At 42.8% G+C, this 23,797-nt stretch overlaps 3 protein-coding genes across 5 annotated transcripts in view; 2 read left to right on the top strand and 1 right to left on the bottom strand.

The window, feature by feature from the left end:
• Window positions 1–3,815, top strand: part of gatad2b (GATA zinc finger domain containing 2B) — a 37,598-nt gene extending 33,783 nt beyond the window's left edge. For all 3 annotated transcript variants that reach the window (XM_058046281.2, XM_078791893.1, XM_058046282.2), the window contains exons 10-11: window positions 447–654; window positions 2,705–3,815. In XM_058046281.2, the coding sequence (XP_057902264.2) occupies window positions 447–654; window positions 2,705–2,841 (345 nt within the window). In that variant the 3' untranslated portion in view covers window positions 2,842–3,815. The remainder of the gene's footprint in view (window positions 1–446; window positions 655–2,704) is intronic.
• Window positions 145–19,422, bottom strand: LOC131101325 (uncharacterized). Its single transcript, XM_078791894.1, has 6 exons — window positions 19,358–19,422; window positions 17,482–17,618; window positions 9,021–9,110; window positions 6,267–6,409; window positions 2,432–2,557; window positions 145–788 (listed from the first exon to the last, which is right to left on the bottom strand). Exons 3-6 carry the CDS (start codon window positions 9,043–9,045, stop codon window positions 768–770), a joined length of 315 nt encoding a protein of 104 aa, XP_078648020.1. The 5' UTR covers window positions 9,046–9,110; window positions 17,482–17,618; window positions 19,358–19,422; the 3' UTR covers window positions 145–767.
• Window positions 18,535–22,683, top strand: txnipa (thioredoxin interacting protein a). Its single transcript, XM_058046284.2, has 6 exons — window positions 18,535–18,876; window positions 19,723–19,798; window positions 19,889–20,036; window positions 20,126–20,485; window positions 20,700–20,987; window positions 21,994–22,683. The coding sequence occupies exons 1-6, from the start codon at window positions 18,621–18,623 to the stop codon at window positions 22,039–22,041; spliced, it is 1,176 nt and encodes a 391-aa protein (XP_057902267.2). The 5' UTR covers window positions 18,535–18,620; the 3' UTR covers window positions 22,042–22,683.
• The last annotated feature ends 1,114 nt before the right edge of the window (window positions 22,684–23,797 follow it).

The following is a 23,797-nucleotide window of genomic DNA, read 5'->3' as shown; positions in this document are numbered from 1 at the left end:
TCAAAGTCAATTCCTGCTCCTCCTTTTCTGTCGTAATGATCTTGAATGGCGGCGTGTGAAAGACACGTTCTACTTCCTCGCTGTTACAAAAGCTGCTTTGATGACGCCAGAAATCATCTTGCCCGACCAGTCAGTAAAAGGAGGAGGAGGACCGGGGCGGTTTAGTCCGGTTGGAACTCACCTGAGCGAGTTGAGCGTTGCGTGTTGACGCTATTTAGTCAGCATGGTGAGGCTTGCAACGGGAAAAAGGCAGTTTTATCCGGTTTAAACTCACCTGGGTGTCTGGCGTTGTGTTACATCACTCTTTTAACCTCTGAAACCCCGAGTTCGATGTTAGTATGAAAGTAAATGAATATTAATGTAAATATGCCAAATACATCAGATGAAATGTAATAGGATTTATTTAAGCCAGGCTTAAACTGCGCCTTTCTCTCCCCCCCCCCCAGACTCCCCAGCCTCAGGCCTCCCTGCAAAGGGGTCTGTCCAACTCGGCGCGGGGCGTCCTGTCCAACTTCGCCCAGGCCTCCCAGCTGTCGGTGGCCAGCAGCCTGATGGGAATGAGCAGTGGGAAGCACTGCGGGAGCGCCGGAGGCAACAGCGGAAGCGGCAACAGGCTGCAACACGACAGCCGTCGGCAGATCTACAACATCCCAGGTACCTTTTGTTGCGCGTCCCGTCATCTGTCCGTCCATCCGTCCATCCATCCCGTCTCTCGGCTTTTGTCTGTGATTGGCTGCCTTTGGGATCGACCACGAGAACCTCCAGTTCTAACGTGAGTTAGTGGAACCCTTTAAGGTCGACATGCCTCGGATCGCCTAACTCACGTGGATAAGCGGTTGTTGACCTAAACGTATCAACATGAACTATACATATGCCTCGTATAGCTCATGTCGATACGTTTAGGTCAACAACCGCTTATATCCACGTGAGTTAGGCGATCCGAGGGACGTCGACCTTAAAGGGTTCCACGATGTATAGTTTGTCGATACGTTTATGTCAACAGCCGCTTATATCCACGTGAGTCAGGCGATCCGAGGGACGTCGACCTTAAAGGATTCCACTCACTCACGTGGATATAAGCGGTTGTTGACATAAACTATACATGGTGGAACCCTTTAAGGTCGACGTCCCTCGGATCGCCTGACTCGCATGGATATAAGCGGTTGTTGACATAAACGTATCGACATGAGCTATACATAGGCATCCGAGGCATGTCAACCTTATAGGGTTCCACTATGTATTGATCATGTCGATACGTTTATGTCACCAACCGCTTATATCCACGTGAGTTAGGAGATCGTGAGCATGTCGACCTTAAAGGGTTCCACTGACTCACATGGATATAAGCGGTTGTTGACATAAACATAGACATGATCAATACATAGTGGAACCCTTTAAGGTCGACATGCCTCGGATCGCCTATGTATAGCTCATGTCGATACGTTTATGTCAACAACCGTTTATATCCACGTGAGTCAGGTGATCCGAGGGATGTCGACCTTAAAGGGTTCCACCATGTATAGTTTATGTCAACAACCGCTTATATCCACGTGAGTTAGTGGAACCCTTTAAGGTCGACATGCCTCGGATCACCTGACTCACGTGGATATAAGCGGTTGTTGACAAACGTATCAACATGAACTATACATTGTGGAACCCTTTTAAGGTCGACGTCCCTCAGATCGCCTGACTCACGTGGATATAAGCGGTTGTTGACATAAACGTATCGACATGAACTATACATAGTGGAACCCTTTAAGGTCGACATGCCTCGGCTCGCCGATGTATAGCTCATGTCGATACGTTTATGTCAACAACCGTTTATATCCACGTGAGTCAGGTGATCCGAGGGATGTCGACCTTAAAGGGTTCCACCATGTATAGTTTATGTCAACAACCGCTTATATCCACGCGAGTCAGGCGATCCGAGGGATGTGGACCTTAAAGGATTCCACTATGTATTGATCATGTCGATACGTTTATGTCAACAACTGCTTATATCCACGTGAGTTAGTGGAACCCTTTAAGGTCGACATGCCTCGGATCGCCTAACTCACGTGGATATAAGCTGTTGTTGACATAAACGTATCGACATAAACTATACATAGTGGAATCCTTTAAGGTCGACGTTCCTCGGATCACCTGACTCACGTGGATATAAGCGGTTGTTGACATAAACGTATCGACATGAGCTATACATAGGCGATCCGAGGCATGTCGACATTAAAGGGTTCCACTATGTATAGTTTATGTCAACAACCGCTTATATCCACGCGAGTCAGGCGATCCGAGGGACGTCGACCTTCAAGGGTTCCACCATGTATAGTTTATGTCAACAACCGCTTATATCCACGCGAGTCAGGCCATCTGAGGGACGTCGACCTAAAGACCTTAAATAAAAATAATAATCATACTATTCCAGCATGTGTACCTGTTTGTGGCGGCACATACAGCAAGTGTTTCTCCAGGCAGACGAGGGGGGGTGATGATGATGATGATGATGATGATGATGATGATGCTTGAACAATCCAGGCCATGACTGGAAGTCTGAAACCACCTAAAAAAAAAAAACAAAAAAAAAAGATGTTAACTGCTTATGTCGACAACCGCTTATGTCGAGGTGAAGCGGCCCATGCGAGGGATGTCGACTTAAACGGGCTACAGTTTAACAGTAAATGTGTCTTTCTGCCCCCCCCCCCCGCAGGGTTAAACATCGCCTATCTGAACCCCGCCGCCGTGGGCGCCCACAAGAACTCCAGCTTAGCGGACCGCCAGAGAGAGTACCTGTTGGACATGATCCCACCTCGATCCATATCGCAGTCCATCACCGGACAGAAATGAGCCCGACGGCCGGCCCCCCCCTCACCCCCCTGTCAGAGGACGCCTGGCCTGGCCTCGCCGCAGGCCCTATCGTCCTACCCCACGCTGAAGCACTCCGACGTCGGCCAATATAGCCCCTCCCCCCGCCCGTACCCCCCAGGCCCCACCCATCGCATGCAGTGCCTGTCCATGTGCCTACCTTCAAACCGAACCCATGGAAAAGCCGCCAGGTCACGCAAAGACAATAAAATGTCAGCGCATTTCAAATTTTAGCCACATAGTGAAATTCTTCTTCCCATTATTAGCACTATTATTATTATTATTATTATTATTAATGCTTTCTTTTTGCTTCCATTACTATTACTCATTATGCTTTTTATTTTGACGCGTATTCTTTTGATCTGTCATTCCTTAATGGAGGAAAATGGCGGTGAATCATTGTTAGGGTCACTTTAGACCTTTTTTTTTGTATGAAGCTTGGATTGGAGTCACGCTAGTAACAGAAGATCAGCAGGGTGCATTCTGGTTACTATGCAACTTGAAAGCTTTGTATTCAACGCCATAGGAACGTTTTCCAGGTGGAGAATCCGGGAAGTCCGGGTCATGTCCAGTTGCTCTTCAAAAAAAAAAAAAAATGGATGAAGATGTTTGTAAAAGAGTCGAGGTTCTGAAGACCTTGAAGATCACCTCACACGGAGAATATTCTATTCCATCCCCCTGCCAGCGTCGCCGCTCATCAACTGGAAATGACTTTAGCACCGCCCACTTGGCTCCAGATTCCCATTTCCCTGCCGTTAATGGATGTACACACGGGATGGCTCCGGGCCTATCTTTCTTTGCAAGCCACGAACTTGTCCCCCGGATTCAGAGCGAGGAAGACGACCGACGCCCCAATCTCCCCGCTTCCATCTTCCCAACCACACCGCCCTTAAACTACCTTTGGTTATGCAGAGACCGGATGCTTCCCACCCAGCACCAAACCTTCCCTGCAAAAACGGAACTCCGGAAAGGTGGAAGCACATTTTTGTGCAGACAAACACATAAACTTTGAACTCTGGATCATTTGCTTACGTTTGGATTTAGATTTTCCGATTCTTAGCCACCACCCTTCCCCCCTACCCCCACCTCTGAAATACTCCTTTTTCCTATTTTTTTTTTTTTTTTTTTGGACTTTTTTTGCGGCGTCTCTTCTTGAAATGTTGGCGTACCTGAGAGGTATTAGCCTTCGGGAGACGATAATAATCAAGAAAGCTAAAAACAAAAAAAAAAACTATTGAGAATCTGTATGGATTATGTATAGATACCTAGCGTCAGAGGCGGAAAAACAAAGGATGTGGATTATATCTTTTATGGGAGAGACATGGATCAATCATTGTGTGCATGATCTGCGCACAAGTTGCCTCACTCCAGAGGAGCACTTTGCATATTTCCAATTGGAAAAAAAACAAATCTTTTTTTTTTTTTTTTTTTTTAAAGAGGAAAAGAATGTTACAATAAGAGTCTCTTAAGGTCTGGAAGCTGGCTGATGGCCGATTAGAGAGTCCCAGGTTGTACCAGGTTGTATGGTTTACTTCTTCATGTGCTTTTGTGGTTTTTCACCTCTAAATGTTGGACCTCATGTTGCATGTCGCTGCTGATGGAGAAGCAGGAGGACGCTCACAAACCTCCCAAGTTTACACTCCTGGTCTTTGGACCAAAGCTGATTTTCAAGATGGATTCTGGCTGGTGAGAATCCAGTTACTTCCCCCGCTTCCACTGCATGGTATCCTGGATCCAGACACGTTGAAAACAAACGATGGTGGGAAGCCGTCCATCCTTTTTGTCACACTGATTGGTTGGGTCGGTGGGGGCAGCATCTGAAGTCAAGAAACCTAGACTTCCTTCCACCCGGCAACTCGCTTGGCCGATGCTGGTGACTTCCCAGGGGCCGGTGCTGGTGACTTCCCAGGGGCCGGTGCTGGTGACTTCCCAGGGGCCGGTGCTGGTGACTTCCCAGGGGCCGGTGCTGGTGGCTTCCCAGGGGCCGGTGCTGGTGGCTTCCCAGGGGCCGGTGCTGGTGGCTTCCCGGGGCCGGTGCTGGTGGCTTCCCGGGGCCGGTGCTGGTGGCTTCCCGGGGCCGGTGCTGGTGACTTCCCAGGGGCCGGTGCTGGTGACTTCCCAGGGGCCGGTGCTGGTGACTTCCCAGGGGCCGGTGCTGGTGGCTTCCCAGGGGCCGGTGCTGGTGGCTTCCCGGGGCCGGTGCTGGTGGCTTCCCGGGGCCGGTGCTGGTAACTTCCCAGGGGCCGGTGCTGGTGGCTTCCCAGGGGCCGGTGCTGGTGGCTTCCCGGGGCCGGTGCTTGGTGGCTTCCCGGGGCCGGTGCTTGGTGGCTTCCCGGGGCCGGTGCTTGGTGGCTTCCCGGGGCCGGTGCTTGGTGGCTTCCCGGGGCCGGTGCTTGGTGGCTTCCCGGGGCCGGTGCTTGGTGGCTTCCCGGGGCCGGTGCTTGGTGGCTTCCCGGGGCCGGTGCTTGGTGGCTTCCCGGGGCCGGTGCTTGGTGGCTTCCCGGGGCCGGTGCTTGGTGGCTTCCCAGGCCAACTGAGAGATCTAGTGTCTGTCCTGTCCTGGGTCTTCCCCAAGGTCCTGGGTCTTCCCTACCGGGGTTGGACGTGCCCTGAACACCTCCCCAGGGAGGTATCCGGGAGGCATGCTGACCAGATGCCCGTAGGTGGGGGGTCATAACGTAAATCGAACAGTAAGTTGACACCCTGCAGTGGAAAATGGGGGTTACCTGGCCATGTTATATACTGTACTGGTATACTGGAGTCGCTGGGGATGTCTTTTTATATAAGTTCATTTAACAGTGTTCAAGTCCGACTCCTTACACACGCATACAGCCCAACTAAGCTGAGCTTGCACCCCCCCCCCCCCCCCCCCCCCCCCCTACACGCTTGGTAGAGCAGTTTTTGAATGATATGCTGTTCTTTTTCTTTTTCTTCTACTTTGGACAACATAAACAAATTGAGACTGAATCAGCAGCGCCTCTGCTGGTGGCAGCCAAGTACTGCGCTCTATTTTGCCTCTGTTGCCATGCATTAAGTCATTTTGCCCGGTCTTGTACACAGAAGGTTAGCATAGCATAGCATAGCATGTGTTACGCTGTAGTGCTTAACAAAGAACATACACACGTATGACGTAGTAAGATCTTTAGCCAAAAGGAAAAGCATTTTGTTCATTTTGGTAAAATGTCCAGAAAAACTACAAATATTTTAGTTTCCATGGGAACTTACTAACACTATACTATTTTGAAGTTAAATTATTTTTTGAAAGGTTTAAGGCAATTCTGTTAAGCACTGTGGCGTATTGATATCAAAGTGGTACCCGTATCGCTCCATTTTCCTGTATGTGTTGTACACCTTAGCATCGCAATATAATAATAATAATAATAATCATACTATTCCAGCATGTGTACCTGTTTGTGGCGGCACATACAGCGAGTGTTTCTCCAGGCAGACGAAGGGGGGGGATGATGATGATGATGATGACGATGATGCTTGAACAATCCAGGCCGTGACTGGGTCACAGCGTTCCAGCCAGTTGGAAGTCTGAAACTACCTAAAAAAATAAAATTAAAAAAAAGATGTCAAGTTGAAACTTGGACATCTGTTTTCTGCTGCGTCTTAAGTGGAACACTTGCGTCAGTGCACTTCAGTAAGTACACTGTGTACTTGACTTAGCCCCTCCCCTTCCGTTACGTAGCCACTTAGGCATGAAAAGACTAAGTACGCACATGTACAATTTTGCAAGGAAAAGACTTAAGTATGCAATGTGCACTTATGCACTCAATAGACTACAAGTGTTATGTTAAGTATGTTAGTGTGCACTAATGCACTCAAAAAGACTGAAGTGTAAGAACGGCAGTTTCCACTTATGAACTGAAAAGACTATAAGTATTCAAGTGTGCGCCTACGCACTAAAAACTAAGTACACAAGTGTGCACTTATGCACTCAAAAGACAAAGAGTAAGTAGTCCAGTCTGCACTGATGCACTCATAAGACTAAGTGTATGTACGGCAGAGTGCACTTATGCACTTTGAAGGCTAGACATAAATATGTCTCTGTGCACTAACTCAAAAGTACACAATAGTGCACTGAAAAACTAAGTGTAATTACGCCAATGTCCACTTATGGGCAGAAGTACGCATGTGTGAACTTATGCACTTAAAAAAAAAACTAAATGTAAGTAGCCCAGTATGCACTTCAGCACTCACAAGAGTAAGTGTAGGTACACCAGTGTGCACTTATACACTCAAAAGACTAAGTGTAAGTACACAAGTGTGCACTTAAGCCCCCAAAAGACTAAGCGTAAGTAGTCCAGTATGCACTTCGGTATTCACAAGACCCAGTGTAAGTACACATGTGTGCTAAGTAGGCCAGTATGCACTTATGCCCCCAAAAGACTAAGCGTAAGTAGTCCAGTATGCACTTGTGCACCCAAAAGACTAAGCGTAAGTAGTCCAGTATGCACTTGTGCACCCAAAAGAATAAGCGTAAGTAGTCTAGTATGCACTTATGCCCCCAAAAGACTAAGCGTAAGTAGTCTAGTATGCACTTGTGCACCCAAAAGACTAAGCATTAGTAGTCTAGTATGCACTTGTTAACCCAAAAGACTAAGCGTTAGTAGTCTAGCATGCACTTGTGCACCCAAAAGACTTAAGTTTAAGTAGTCCAGCATGCACTTGTGCACTAATAAGACTAAGTGCAAGTACGCCAGTGCACCAATTAAGACGCAGCCTTAGTTTGTTTGTAGAAAGTCAATCAGATGTCCCTTTATCCAAGCAGTCGGGTGTATTTTTTTTGTGTTTTTTTGGAATGTTTTACTCCCACTCAGCAGTTTTCCAGCCTTGGTGAAGTGAAACGAAAGAAAGAAGAAAAAAAAAGCTCCTGTCTGTTTCTCTGGCTCTTTTCCTCCACAGACTTTTCTCTTTGGACTTTTATTTGCTCTTTTCCTTTCTGATGCAGTTTGCAGGAAAGACGTATTAAGTGAGCTAAAGGACGGGATGTTTGCTAGGACTTGTACATAAGCATTTTCCTCCCTTGTACTGAAAAAAGAACTTCAATGGTTGTATATTGTGTAGAAAAGCAAACAAAAAGCCATGAATATTGTGAAGCTTGTCATTTCGTTTTGTGATCACTGTGTATTATTGTGTAACAAATGTGCAAAACGTTTGGGATTCTTTTTTTTTTTTGGCATTCTTCCGGTAGAGGATGCTTTGGGTTGGTGCACTTAAGTGTGCGCTGCTTCAGACGGACGGGGGTCTGCATGTGTTTACATTGGATTATCTGGGAGTGACTTAGTTTGCAACTAACTGTTTAGTTCCGAGTATTGTAGTATTGTCAAGTATGGAAGGCAATGACAACAGTGGTGTCCAAAGTGCGGCCCCGGGGCATTTTTTTTTCTTGATCTGCATCTTATTGTAAAAATACAATGACAAAAAGAGCAAGTTTCGAGTTTCACTGACTCACGGGTACGCGACAAAGACTCAAGTTTAACTGACTCATGGGCTGATGACGATATTTGAGTTTGAGTTGACGAGCACTTTAGTTTCACTGATTCACGGGTGTGCGACAAAGACTCGAGTTTCACAGACTCACACGAGCGCGACACAGAATCACGTTTCACTGACTCACGGATATGACGACGACTCGAGTTTCACTGACTCACGGGTGCTTGACGAAGACTCAAGCTTCATTGACTCACGGGTTGATGAACGCTCGAGTATCACTGATTCACGGGTGTGCGACAAAGACTCGAGTTTCACATACTCACGGGTGCTTGACGAAGACTCAAGCTTCATTGACTCAAGGATTGATGAACACTCGAGTATCACTGATTCACGGGTGTGCGACAAAGACTCGAGTTTCACAGACTCACATGAGCGCGACACAGAATCACGTTTCATTGACTCACGGATTGACGACGACTCGAGCTTCACTGACTCGCGGGTACTTGACAAAGACTTCGAAGTTTTGTAGACAACAAAGACGACTCAAGGATTGATGAACACTCAAGTATCACTGATTAACGGGTGTGCGACAAAGACTCGAGTTTCACAGACTCACGTTAGCGCGACACAGAATCACGTTTCTCTGACTCACTGATTAACGAACACTAGTTCCACTGACTCACTGATCCATAACAAAGACTCGGGTTTCAGTGACTCACCGGTTGGCGAACACTTGAGCGCCATTGGTTCAGAGGCTGACGAAGATTCAGGTTTGAGTTCATGTGCTTCGTGCCAGGAACCGGAGTACCCTGAAACAGGAAAGAGGATTCGGACATGATGACTTTATGATGTCAAAGAAAATCAGCCAGTTTCCCATTGAAAGGCAGCCATGATGCCCTGTGGTTAAGTATGGAGCCACATGTTGATGTTCTTCACGTTTGTGTTGATAAAAGACAACCAAAACCAAACCAATATCCTGTACATTAGGCCAATACTAAAATCGCGATTATGAATATATATATTGTGAATTTTTGCAGTTTACAATAAAGGTCACAAATGGCCCCCAGGCCGCACTTTGGACACCATTGCTTGACAAGAACTTGATTTTGGATGTTACTGATGATAATGATGATGACATCAACAGAAGCGGTTCCTGTGATGGAGCTGAAAGCAATGCACACTTTTCCCGCCAACACCGGCATCCTCTGCTGTGATTGGCTCTTTCTCTCCTTTTTGGCAAATGACGAAACGGAGCGGAGATGAATCGACATCCTTTTTTTGTGTGTGTTGTTTGTTTGCTTTCATCAATCCTGACCTTTTGCACATACTTGATATTTAACGGTCTTCAAAAAAAAAAAAAAAAAAGTCAATGAAAATAATGCTGTTTGAATACTGCCAGTTGATTGACAATTATGCATTGATTGAAAAAAATAAGCTAATTTTGGAGGAAATAACTTTGTAATATTTATCTTGCAAGCTATGTTTAATAAAGGTTGAAACAATTTGCTTCCAAGTGTGACTTCTGGTACCCAAAAACATTTTTATCACTTTAATTCTCTCAACCTGTAGAAAGAATGTTGTCTTTTAGTGCGTCATCACTTCCTGTTTCAGGCTGACAACGTTCCCATTAAAAACGATTGGAAAATGTTGACTACTTCCAGCATTCCAACCTCATTCACAGCATCAAAACATTCCGTATAACTATTTTCCATAGCCCAGAAATTCACGCTTTTCCCTCTAATAATGTTAAAATGGGTTTTCTTATCTGAATATGGCTTTTAACATTATTAGAGCCCTGTAGATATGAAATAGCACCCCTATAGTTACATTTTCACCACTATAAACCTATAAAATAGACATAAAAAGAAAAAATAATCTGTCTTAAATGAGACTGTACATTTACTCACACATTATGAGTAAATATTGCGAATATGATAAATATGATACGTCGAATGTATCATACTCGGCATGGATTTCGACTCCTGAATAAGCTTGTATGCGTCACTGCGCTTCAAATAGATAGTAAATAGATGGTATCAGTCTCTCAATAGTATTTAAGAAACATTATTATTGGCCGCGTCTCAAATACTTCCGTTAGTACACTTCAAAACTATACTTTGAAATGATGACATGTAACAGTTAGCACCTACCACGATAGCGTCTATAGATATGAAAGTGACTAAAAAGCCAACATGCTAATGTTAGCATGTTGCTATGTAGTCTTTAACACCTACCATGAAAATATGACATGTTTATGTAAGTTTCATAGACTTGGTTAAAATGTTAGCATTAGCATGCCGTTTAGCCTCACTAGGTATGCTGGAGCCTATCCCAGCCCACTTCAGACAAGAGATACAGTCTGGACTGGTCACCGACCAATCACAAGGCACATTTACACTCGCATTCATACCTAAAGGTCACACAGAGATTCCACACAAGCAGAGATTCAAATCCAGGTCGCCAGACTTTGTGGCCAACATGCTAATCACTAGGTCACCGTGCGGCCCGACATGCTAACACCTAACATGCCGAGTCTGTTTGAGTTCAAACTTTTGGAAATGGTATAAAGGATAACATGCTAACATTAGCATGCTAGCAATGCTAACAGTTTTCCACTCGGTTCTGCTGTGTTGTTGTTTATATTATTTTTTAAATAATGTCTTTTTTTCTTCAATATTTCAACTTAATGCAACTAATTATTATTTATTATTATTATTTATTATATTATATTATTTTTATAATTTTATAATATTTACATATTTATATTTAATATATTATATTTAAATTTTTAATATAATTTTTATATATATTATTATATTATTTTCCCTGATAATATTCTGACATGCACAACTTTTTCTTGGAAGGTTACAACTTTTTTCTCTTGATATTTTGACTTTATTCTTGTAAAAATTACTGTTGATTTAGGCTTTTTTCCATGTTGGTTTAGTTTTGTTAGTTTAATATTTTTAGGATGTGCCGCGGGCCAATAAAAAAAAAGTGGCAAGCCAAAAATGGCCCCCGGGTCTGCACTTTGGACCCTCCTGCTTTTTGAGCAGGCAAGCACATAAAAAAAATTATTAAATTTTTTGCATGCTTGGGTATGTGTGCGTGTGAAAACAAGTGTGTAACTTTGACAACACACACACTCTGCATGACTTTGTTGTACCATCATCTGTTGCTGCTGTTGTGCGTCTCGGCGGGACAAAAACACATTATGTAACGCCTGTGAAGCGCATCTGCTTCTGAGAATCGTGTTACGGGAGAACAATGTGTTACAGTAGGCGTGGCGCGGAAGGCCACGCTCTGTGCCAGTTTAGCCGCCGGGTCCTCCCAAGGACGAAGGAAACACATTTGTGGACGCGCAAGACAACAACACGCTGCCGATGGAAAAAGGACGCTTTGTCCTGGCAAGTGATGGAGGAAGTAGACTCTAACATGAATCAGAAGACCAACGCATTGCATCAACACGGCTTATTGGACAAGTGGGTCTCTATTTGCCACACACAGTCCACCATCTTTCTTATCATTTGTGTAATTATTCGTGTAACACACACACACATATACACATTGTGCAGGCTGCACAGCTACAAGGTTTCTTTCCTGGTACTAAACACTTTATGATAAAGTCCTACTATGGAAGCATTTTATAACGTTTATGCAGCATAGCACACGGGTGTCCAACATCATGTCATTTTAGCATTATATAGTTGAAATATTAAAGATGTATTATGAGAAACAAAAACATTTTCTGAATATTAGGTTGCAGAAAGTTATAGAATGTGCATAAAGTCAAAATATTATGAGAATAAAGTGATTACAAGAAAAACAGAAATTTTAAAAAATAATAATTAAAAAATATATATATATTAAAAAATATTAATAAAAAAATAATGTAATTTTATGAGAATATATCCAAAAAGAAAAAAAATGCAATTTTACCAAATAATATTAAGAGGGAAAATAATGTCATTTTGGTAGCTTAGAATCAAATTTTTTTTATTATTTTTTTTAATTAAGTGGTAATATTATGAAAAACCAAAACAAATTAAGGTGTAATTCTGGGAAAACCTCTGATATTATGAGAAGAAAGTCCAAATATAATGAATAATTCCAAGGAAATTTATGCCGATTATGCCGGTCTACAAATTTGCTTCCGAGATAAAAATGGCTAAATCCGACTTATTTTGATAAGATGAACTGAAAATCAAGCTTAAAACCACAAAGGTTCCTTGGTTCAGTATTGTTTGCTACCAGCTGCTTATAAAGATCTGATGCAAAAGTCCATTTCTTCATACTTTTACATACTACATACATATTTCTCTACATACTCCAGACATATCCAAATGAATGCATTGGACTGTGCAGACATGCTAGCTAGCTAGCTTCTTTATCTGTGAAGAAATATAGCAGAACTATCTTAACACATCAGGTGATTGTATATCTTAGGAAAAACGAGCTTAAAACCACAAAGGTTGCTTGGTTCAGCATCTTTTGCCACCAGCTGCTTATAAAGATCTGATGCAATAGTCCATTTCTCTACATACTCCAGACATATCCAAATGAATGCATTGGACTGTGCAGACATGCTAGCTTGTAGACACAATGTACTTTTGATAAACAAGCTAAAAACCACAAAGGTTGCTTGGTTCAGTATCTTTTGCCACCAGCTGCTTATAAATATCTGATGCAAAAGTCCATTTTGCATACTCCAGACATATCCAAATGAATGCATTGGACTGTGCAGACATGCTAGCTTGTAGACACAATGTACCTTCTGATAAACGACCCTTTTTTTCCTATTTTGACCCGATACTGACAAAACTGAGCTAACATATGTTGTATAGAACTTGTGTGGCTTTACAAAATATCATATAGCATATATAACCTTTAATTTTTCACAATGTGGCCCTCACTGGAAATATGCTTGTTAGCATGTTAGCTTGTCGACGCCTTTTTTTTTTTACTCCAAAGTCCTTGACATGGCGGCGGTGCTGGCTTCTAAACATCTCTCAGCGCGGAGCGACGAGGTCAACTGGAGGTTGTTCTGTGCTCAAGGTGAAACTTGTTTGTGGAAGGTACAGCCAGACATCTCACACTCCTTCTGTTTACACCATTCCTTCCCTCTCTCTCTCTCTCTCTCTCTCTCTCTCACACACACCAGCACACTCGCTAGCACGTACTGTACACGCCACCCACATCAACACAATGTTTGTATCTCTACATCTAAGATATGATGGATGCTCCATTTTGTTTGCTGTGCTTTTCCAGCTTGAAAAGGGCGTGTGCTAACTGGGGTTTAAGGTCACGTAACAAAAAAAGAGTCATAGCCAAAGTTTTTGCTTTTGTTTTTCAACGTCGGTACTCCACTGTTGCTTTGACGGCGAGTTGGTTGCTACACGAGTTAATTAGCGCTAGTTAATTCTCACCGATGCAGAATGTTGCTGCGCTTGTTCGTGCTTTCTTTTCTCACAGCTTTTGGCTTTTCCGAGGTTCCCAACAGTTCCCAAAGTTTGACCTCATTAATTCGTCTTATCTTCTTCTTCAGTTGTTTGCATGTTGTCGTGGGGTCTTTTGTGACCTCATGGATGAGTCGTGACGGCGTTCTTGGGGTCATTTTGGTTGGCCGGCCACTCCTGGGAAGGTTCACCACTGTTCCATGTTTTCAGCTTTTTTGGCTAATGGCTCTCACTGTGGTTTGCTGGAGTCCCGAAGCTTTATAACCTTTTCCAGACTGATATATGTCTATTAAGTTACGTTTTAACTGGAGGGCAACCACTTTTTCTCACAGGGCCATGTAGGTTTGGAATTTTTTTCTGCCTAATAATAATAAAAAGTTTCATTTCAAAACTATTTTATGTCGTCATTGACTAATATTTACATTTGTTGATCTTAAACATTTAAGTGTGACAAACATGTTGAGTTGAGGCACACTTCAACTTAAGTAAATGTGTGCAAAAGGTCACTTCCTGTGTGCTGGCAGCTGTTCCTAAGGCAGGAAGCTGCATGCCCAGTGCGTGCACAGGCACACAGCAACCAATCACAGACGGCATAAGCAGGCCTGGACCAATCAGCTTGGCTTTTGGTGGTCGTGCCAGCGGGGATGAATGTAACAAATACGGAAAGTAAAAATAAATGACACGCGGCGACACCTCGCTCCTTCCCCATGCCGACTGTCGACTGTGTTTTGCTGCACTTATGCACCCTAAAGAGTGTAAGTGCACGAGTGCACCTATTGAAAGACAGCCAGTGGTTCGTCAATGGGGAGATTGGTCTTGACCTTGACCTGGCTGGCACCTTTCATGTTGGGGCATATGATCTGGTTATGTTGGCCTTTGACTTGACATTCGGCACTTGCCTTATACAGCATCTTCTCGCGTTCAAGTACAGCAGGGCTGCCCACAGTGTGGCTCAGGGGCCGTTTGTGGCCCGTAGCTCATTTATTACCATTGTAGAAATAAACAGTAACAGCAAAAACACTAAAAGAAACTGCAAAAATTGGGAAAATAGAGCGATAGAAAAATACAACACAGTGATAGATGAGAAGTGAAATTAAGGATTTTTATAGGATTTTTATAGGATTTTAAAGAGTTTTTATAAGATTTTTATAGGATTTTTATAGGATTTTAAAGGATTTTAAAGGATTTTTAGGATTTCATGGGGTTTTTATATAGGATTCTATAGGATTTTTATAGGATTTCATGGGATTTTCATATAGGATTTTTATAGGATTTTGTGATTTTTTATAGGATTTACAGAAAATGTGTAATAATGATTTAAACACAAGTAGGCTGGAGTCTAAATTTGGGCACCCCAACAAAAAAATTACATCAATATTTAGTAGATGATCTTTTTGCAGAAATAAATTAATTTCTCATCTCTCACTGTGTTGGTCTGCTAGATGATATCTAGATGATATCCAAACTTTTTTGAACCACTGCATATGTTCTAACGTTTGAACTTAAGAGAGTTGAGAAATCAATATTTTGTGGAATATCCATCCATCATCATCATCATGGCTATGAGTGACATGACTTGGTGTTCCAGCAGTCATGTTCTAGAGTTCTAAGAACTCGCGAACACTAAGTTCGGGTCATGACCGGGCATGTTGATGAGTCATCCAAAAGCTGGAAGCGGACTCGGCCAGGAAGTCGGAGGCTGCGGGGGCGTGTCGGCGGGGCCACGGACGCCCAGAAGGCAGCCTCAGCCAATCGGAGATTCGTCATGCTGACTAATACATGACATAATTGAAGCGAAACACCTGAGCTCAGGTGAGACTGAAACTTTTGGGGGACTGGGGGAAAGGTTACCACTTTTATTTGGGGATCATAACAATTATCACACTCAAATATTGGAGAAATATCTCCAATACACGAATAGGAAGAGAAGTTTGCTATTTATTTTCCACTCAAATGTGACCTGATTGTTGCACATCATGTTCCATGCTGCCTACTTTGACCCAGCCCAGGATATTTATGTCTACGGGGCCCTTGGGTTACACCGGAAAGTAAAGCTAGAAGACTTGCAGAGTAACACACACACCAAGTAATATATTAAAGTCAAAATACAGTATGAGAAACAAACAAAACAAGGAATAAAGTTTATATATTTGGAAAATTACATCGCAAAAAATGTTATAATATGAAGTCAAAATAGGATGGGATTGAAGTCATAATTATCACAAGAAAATTGACTACAAAATTTGAAATGCAAAATGTAAAAAATTGAGAAAAATAATTAAATTTTATAAGAATAAAGTCAAAATATTATGATAAAAAAGTCCTATTCTAACTGGAAAAAAGTCAGGCCATTTTACAAGAATAAAGTTTTAATATTTTATTAGCAGGGGGGTGCAATTAATTCATTTTATACCGCTTATCCTCACGAGGGTCATGCTGGAGAGGCGGGGTACACCCTGGACTGGTGGCCAGCCAATCACAGGGCACATATAGACAAACAACCATTCACACTCACATTCATACCTATGGACAATTAGGAGTGGCCAATTAACCTAGCATGTTTTTGACACGGGGAGAACACGCAAACTCCACACAGGGTGGAATCGAACTTGGGTCTCCTGGCTGTGTCGGCGATTATGGCGATAAAGTCCTAATTACGAGAAAAAAAATTTCATTCAGGGAAAAATTAGCAAAGTTGATATAAATAATAGGCCTTTTCTCCATCCATTTTAATGGCTGATGCAACTAAATGTGCATTTGTTTGGACAGATATAATGATAACAAAAATATCTAGCTAAATGTATGGTGTTCTTATAATAATAACCCAAATCACGTATTTTCTTACATGGATAACTATAGCATTATAGTGCCAAAAAATGAAACTACTAAAAGCAACATTTGTTGTCACCGTTATATTTGTATTAAAATGAATAAGCATCATTTCATTTTTCACAATGCGGCCTTCACTGGAAAAAGGTTTGGACACTGATTCACATGTTTGTATTTGATTCCGGGGTCAAACGCTTGCCATCATACTTTCCCTGGAAGCTCTGATTCCATGTTTGATTCCAAGCATCATCAATCAAGCCGATACGCATCCAAATTCCTGGGATTTCGCTGCTGTGAAAAGGAAAAAAACCCACTGGACCGCAGTGGATCATTTTCTCTGCAGGAAATGCCGTTACCAGAAACTAAACATTTATGGGCTTGAGGTGGAAAAGGTTCTACGAGGAATCAAGGGATATTTCACGGATGGCAGCGCTTCCGAAACCAAAATGTCTTGTGAGATGTTTATTTCTTGAAAATGATGAATAGTTCAAGTGATATAGCCACACACAGCCGGGACTTTCTGTCTTATTACGATTTTCACGGGTTTCACAAAGACTGAGCTTGTTGACGGTGTCGATCAACCCCTTTACTTTTGAAAAGGATGGTCCTGATGGTATACCTGTAGAGGTATGGAAGTATATAGGAGAGGTAGCAGTAGAGTTCCTGACTTGGTTGTTCAATAGGATCTTAGGTGGTATAAAGCTAATGAGACATACAATGAAGTTATGGGAAATAGAAAATCTGTTTACAGCCTTCTAAATGCACATTTTAACATCATTAGAGCCCTATAGACACAATGTAACACCCCTATAGTCACCTTTACACTCCGATTAAACAACATCAAGAGAAAATACATATAATACATATATATATATATACATATAAGACAGCTTACCTTGAAGGGGAGCAGAATGGGTGGCAGACAGGAAGTGAAGTTGGAGCTTCAGAACTGAGTTTTAGCTTGTTGTGTGCTATGGCCGCAACAGCACCCCATGTTGTCAATAAAGTGACAGCTGTGAGATCATCAGAAACCTGCAAAAAAAAAACAAAAAAACAGTTTTTCCAGAGGTCAAGTCTGGTTTTTGTTTCATGGAATAATTACTGACCCCTAGTGACCAATGCAGAATACTACATTTACAAGTTCAATGGTGGTCTAAATGGCTTAAGGTTGAATTCCTGTTCATTTAGACATTATTATGTTTGAAAATGCTTCATTTGGGGGAAATAAATGAAAAATAAGTAACGTAACGGCATGATTTATTAAAAAAAAAAGGAGTGAAGTCGAATAGCCAAAATCCCCCTCAAAAATGACACCTGCAAACCAAAATGGCCGACCTGTGTGTCTTTCAGGAAATGTCATGATGAACTTGTGAACCAAGTTTTCACCAAGTTTGCTAACCTTTTCAAACCGCAAGGCTGGAAAACATAAAAATCAAGTAAACCAGAATGTCATAATATTTATTTTTTTTAAACGGTTCTTCTGTTCCTCTGTCGGAGACTTAGCCGACCTTGAAAGCTAGCATGAAGCCCTAACAGTATGATTCCTATACCGCTAAAACTCATTAAAATCACACCTTCTACATTATTAATTTTCTAGACAAATATCATTTTTTTGTATTAAAGTGCACATTTCAATGAGGAATGATTTGAAATAAAGCTTTTGTATAAAGGAATGACAACACGAACAACAAAACAAGTACCTATACGCTCATGATGCGTCATGTTTGTAATGTCAGTATCTGTCTGCCCGCTTCCTGTTCAACATGAGCTGAGCACGAGCTCCTCTCTCCCGAGCACGCCGTGTCCACGCGTCGACGCCGTTCGCTGATTGGCTGAGCCGCACACAAACAAGTCGTTTCCACCAATCGCTGCGCTGTGCACGCATGCTCACGCTCCCTGTGCGTGGCCAACTGGGGGCTGGTGGCAACAAAACTGCTGGCTGTTGTTTACAACAGGTTTAGTGCACAACTCGCACGGTGCGGAACACAACTATACTAAGCTACTTATTGGACTTTTCAGCAACAATACGCAGCCATGGTTGCGATGATGAAGAGACCGAAAGTATTTCAGATTGTTTTCACGGAGCCAACAAAGTCGTTTTACTGCGGCGGGGACAGAGTGTCCGGTCGCGTGGAAGTGGAGGTGAACGACGTGACGCGTGTGTCCGCAGTCAGGCTGCTGGGCTTGGGCTGCGCCAAAGTGGAATACGCCAAAGGGAAGCAGCGATGTCGGCAAGAAGCGGAATATCTCCGACATGAATCCGTTTTACAGATAAACGATCAGCCGACAGGTATGTGCCAACACATGTTGACACTCCCAACGTGACTTTGGGTTACTTTCGTTTTCGCCGTGAATCATTTTTTCCATTTGTACCAACAATTTACGTCAATAAACTGTGGGGAATTCTTTCAAATACACTTCCGGTTTGAACGGAAGTTTCAAAAGAAACAACAAATGTATCACGTGGCTGTCCTTAACGTTAATGAAGAGTTTTAACACATACGAATACAGGGTAATATGCACCAAAAAACTCATATCCCGATATATTTAGATTGAATATCGATATGCGATATATAACCCGATATTTCTTCAGACAAAATTAAAGCCAAATGTGAGTGTCAAGTTGTTTTATGGAAACAAATACTAAACATTAGGATATGTTGCCTTTCTTTTCACGGGGAACGCAACGGAAACGGCAGACATGTCACAGTTTGTGCTTTTAAGTTTTACAGTGGTGAAAATCATTGATAGAATGTATTGGAAGTGCTTACTGCTCATTCCTCGTCGAGTTCCTTTTCCACCGCTGGCGTGCTAACGTGTTAGCTTCGAGTGAGCCTCGGGGCCTGTGCCCCGCCCCCTATTCCCTCGTGTTTGTGGCACGAGGGCGATACGGCTGTAATGCAGTCGATATCGATATCAACAATATGGTTTGTTTTGATATCGTGCTTAAAGCAAATATTTTTTTTTAAATATCGTTATATCACAACTGTTTGAGGACTTGAGTGTATGTGTATGCTAATGAAAATTGACCTGACTGGATTAAAGCAAACCCCTAACAGGAAGTAGCTATTAATGACATGTTAAATTAACCACACAAACGAAATGATGTTCTTATATGGGATTTTCTTTTTCACAGACTCAGACGGCTCAGTTGTCTTGAGGCCAGGCAACAAATATGAATACTCTTTTGGGTTCGACCTCCCGCAGCAAGGGTCAGTATCATTTATTACATCATCTGTGGCATGAGCCTTAAGGAATGAAAGCCATAATCAATGTGTGTGTGTGTGTGTGTGTGGGTACAGGGCGCTGGTGTCCTCCTATAAGGGCAAGTTTGGGTATGTGCAGTACTACGTGAAGGCCGTCATGGAGAGACCACAGCAGTCCACAGTGGAATGTAAGAAGCACTTTGAGGTGGAGGAACCTCTGGATGTCAACACACCTGAATTACTGGTGAGTCCTTTAAAAAAAAAACCAAAAAACACCTTGTTGACTATGTTGACGATAACCATGCTGGTTCCCCCCCCCCCCCCACTTTCCAGTCACCCACAGGCGGTCTGAAGGAGAAGAAAGTCACGTGCATGTTCATCCCAGACGGCCAGGTGTCCCTGAACGCCAAAATCGACCGGCAGGGCTTCTGCGAGGGCGAAGACATCTGCATCAACGCCAAGTTCGAGAACACGTGCTCCCGCATCGTGGTGCCCAAGGCGGCCATCATCGCCAAGCACACCTACCAGGCCAACGGGCGCACCAAGGTCTTCCGCCAGAAGCTGTCGTCGGTGCGAGGGAATCACATCATCTCTGGAATGTGCGACGCCTGGCAGGGGAAAACCATTCGCGTGCCGAAGATCAAACCCTCCATGCTGAGTTGCAACATCATCCGAGTGGAGTATGCCTTGATGGTAAGCTTTTGTGGGGTCTTCTTGTGGGCGCCGTCCCCGTTAGTGTACTCCCACTCTGCCTTTAGAGCAAATTAGGGCATTTATATTGTGACAATACAGTAAGGAGCTAACAGCCCATGAATGAATTATTAGCACCTCCTCTGGTAGCAGCCAGTACTGCACCTCAGGCATTAATTCACATGTCAATATTGACCGTTCTTTTTTTTTTCCCTAGATCTACGTCCACATCCCCGGCAGCGAGAAGCTGATCCTGGAGCTCCCCCTGGTCATCGGGACGGCGGGCCTGGGTAGCCGCAGCAGCAGCGTGAGCAGCCAGGAGGGCTCCCAAAGCTGGGTGTCCCTCCGCATGCCCTCCGAGCCGCCCAGCTACTGCGACATCACCAGCGACTGCCGGCTGGACACTCCGCACGCGCGGCTCCTCGACGACTTCGACGGCGACGACAGCCCCATCTTCATGAACACGCCGACGTTCTGCTTCCCGCCGCCCCCCGCGTACACGGAGGTACGTACATATCACATATATATATATATATATTATTTATTATATTATTTGTTATTATTTAAAGGTGGCTTCTTAAGTTGCAATGGGAGAGCCAATGGGGTCGTTTTTATGCTGAAAGGGTCCGCTTATGTTGACATGTAGTAGTCCTGCTTACGGTTATGGTCGGGGGCAGGGGTTGTGGCAGGGGTGTCCTAAGTGTGGCCTGGGGGCCATTTGTCATAAAAATATAAATAAAATATTATAAATAATGTTATAAATAAAATATAAATATATATAAAATATAATATATTAAATTATTATATGTTTTTAATGTTTTTTATATATTTTTATATTATATTATATTTATATAATATTATTAAATACAATATAATACAATGTTTTTTTATATATTTTCATATTATATTATTATATTTATATAATATTATTAAATACAATATTATATTATTATTTTTAATATAACATATATAATTAATATAATTCAACAAAATATGGGGGGAAATGGGGCTGCACGATGGTTGAGTGGTTAGCGTGCAGACCTCACAGCTAGGGGACTAGAGTGGGATAATATTATATAATATTATATTATAATTTGTCATAAAAATATAAATATATATAAAATATAATATATGAAATTATTATATATTTTTAATGTTTTTTCAATATATATTTTTTATATTATATTTATATAATATTATTAAATACAACATAAAATATTATTATCAATATAATATATATATAATTAATATAATTCAACAAAATATGGGGGGGAAATGGGGCTGCACGGCGGTGTGAGTGGCTAGCGCGCAGACCTCACAGCTAGGAGACCCGAGTTCAATCCCGCTCCCAAATTGTCCATAGGTATGAATGTGAGTGTGAATGGTTGTTTGTCTATATGTGCCCTGTGATTGGCTGGCCACCAGTCCAGGGTGTACAGCTGGGATAGGCTCCAGCATCTAGCATCCAGCATGGCGTCTTAACGGGGCGTCTCGCCTCTTTTCATTTGCAGTCGGAGGAGGACTTCAACGCCAACGCTCACATGCTGTCGGTGTGCTGAGAGAGAGAGAGACGCTTGACCTGAAGAGAAGCACCTCCGACGCGTCGGGAGAGACGAGGTGTTCACCCGCGTGAGCTTGTTCTCTCTGCACCTACCCGCCCCCCCGAGTCTTCCGGTGGCGGAGCGTTCCGGGCCGAGTGCGCGGTGGGGGTTTGGGGGGGGGCGACTCCGGGCTCCGTTTGCTGTCACTTTATCGCTTGATCGCAGCCTGCTGTCGGATTCTGGACAAGACACGCGCTTTCCTCTCATTCCAGGGACACTTTCTTTTTTTTTTTTTTTCTTTGAACTCAACGCCAAGCATTTGTGATGACATCATCATCACGTGACGAACATTTAACTTGTGTCGTTTGCACAAATGGGCTTTGTTCTTTTAATGCAGGGGTGTCCGATACAAGTAGCTTCGGATGTTCTTTAAAAGCGTGTAGCACTTGTCGGATGCATTTTGTTGTACTACTGCCTCCCGGCGCTTTGGATCTGATGTGGAATTTCCTGTACGTTGACGTTTGTGGTGGTGTCGCAAAAAAAAAAATCCACAAGCACTTTTATTTATGTACCCCAACAGTTGCCAAGCATGAGCTCTTAGAATAAAATATTCAAATCACTACTACTTGGCGACCGATGTCACACACACACACACACACAAACACACACATTACAACGCTTGGATCGTTTTATCTGGAATGTCGGGAATCCAACCTGTTTGACCTGATTTGCTGTTGTCACAGACAATATTTCACAGGGGATTTCCTGCTGTGGTGTTTCACAGCCAGCTTGTCTCATAAGGATGTAAAAGCCGAGACTGAAAACAAAAAAAAAAAGTTTGTAAAGCATTTTGACACTTGTATTTTTGTATGGAACCCTATGGGATTTTGTATTAAAAGATGTTTTCCAAAAAATATTGTTTCTATCTGCCCTTTTTTTCCATTTTCATGGAGCTCACTAATGGTAATGGTTTCATTTCATTTGAACATGCATCAGATTACAATTGAATGCATCCCATAATCAGTTCCCAGTTCCACATGTCCAAAAGGAGTAGGAAGAAGCAAAGCTTATTAAATCCTACCCCTCCATCTGGTACTTTTACAATCAGTAACAGTTACATTTGTTCACTTCCTGCTTTCCATAATACAGTTTAAGGGTTTTTTTTTTATGAACGTGGCAGTGTTGTTGCTGACGTCTGTTTATTTTTCTGTGCAGCCGATAAGACGGCTGCTTATCTCTGAGTAACAAATTGCGTCTCTTGCTTGCGTGTTCTTCACTTCAGGCTTGGAAATTATAATAATAATAATAACCCAAATACAGCAGGACCTCCTGTGTGTGATGGACACAGCAGGTGCCCCCAGCTAAGTGGGTGAAAGGGTTGTGGGACACAGGATAGACCTCGGTCAAATATAGAAGGCTAAAGAATGCAATGGCCGCCGGTCTGTTTATGTCCGTGCCTGCCCATGTGCTCGCTTTCCAAGAAAGCCTCACATAGAAGCCAAAAGTATTCCGAGTCTTAGTTTCATTACCAGGATGCAGTTGTACAACACAATTATGGAAGATACACAACGTGAAATCAACTTTGGTCATATTGTCATAAGGCTAAAAATGTCATCCAATACAAGAGAGGAGAAATATGATCTCAGGGAAGAAGTACATTTGAAACACTTCTATGCTAGGACTACGTTAAAAAGCCATAGCATTTCAGTATGTGGAATCAAACTATGGGATGGATTAAGGAAGTCAAACAATGCACAACGATGAGCCAATTCAA

The sequence above is a fragment of the Doryrhamphus excisus genome, linkage group LG7, assembly GCF_037039965.1.
Source record: "Doryrhamphus excisus strain RoL-2023G ecotype Guam linkage group LG7, RoL_Dexc_Guam_v1.1, whole genome shotgun sequence".
Taxonomy (NCBI): Eukaryota; Metazoa; Chordata; class Actinopteri; order Syngnathiformes; family Syngnathidae; genus Doryrhamphus; species Doryrhamphus excisus.
This window is presented reverse-complemented; position numbering and strand designations above follow the sequence as displayed.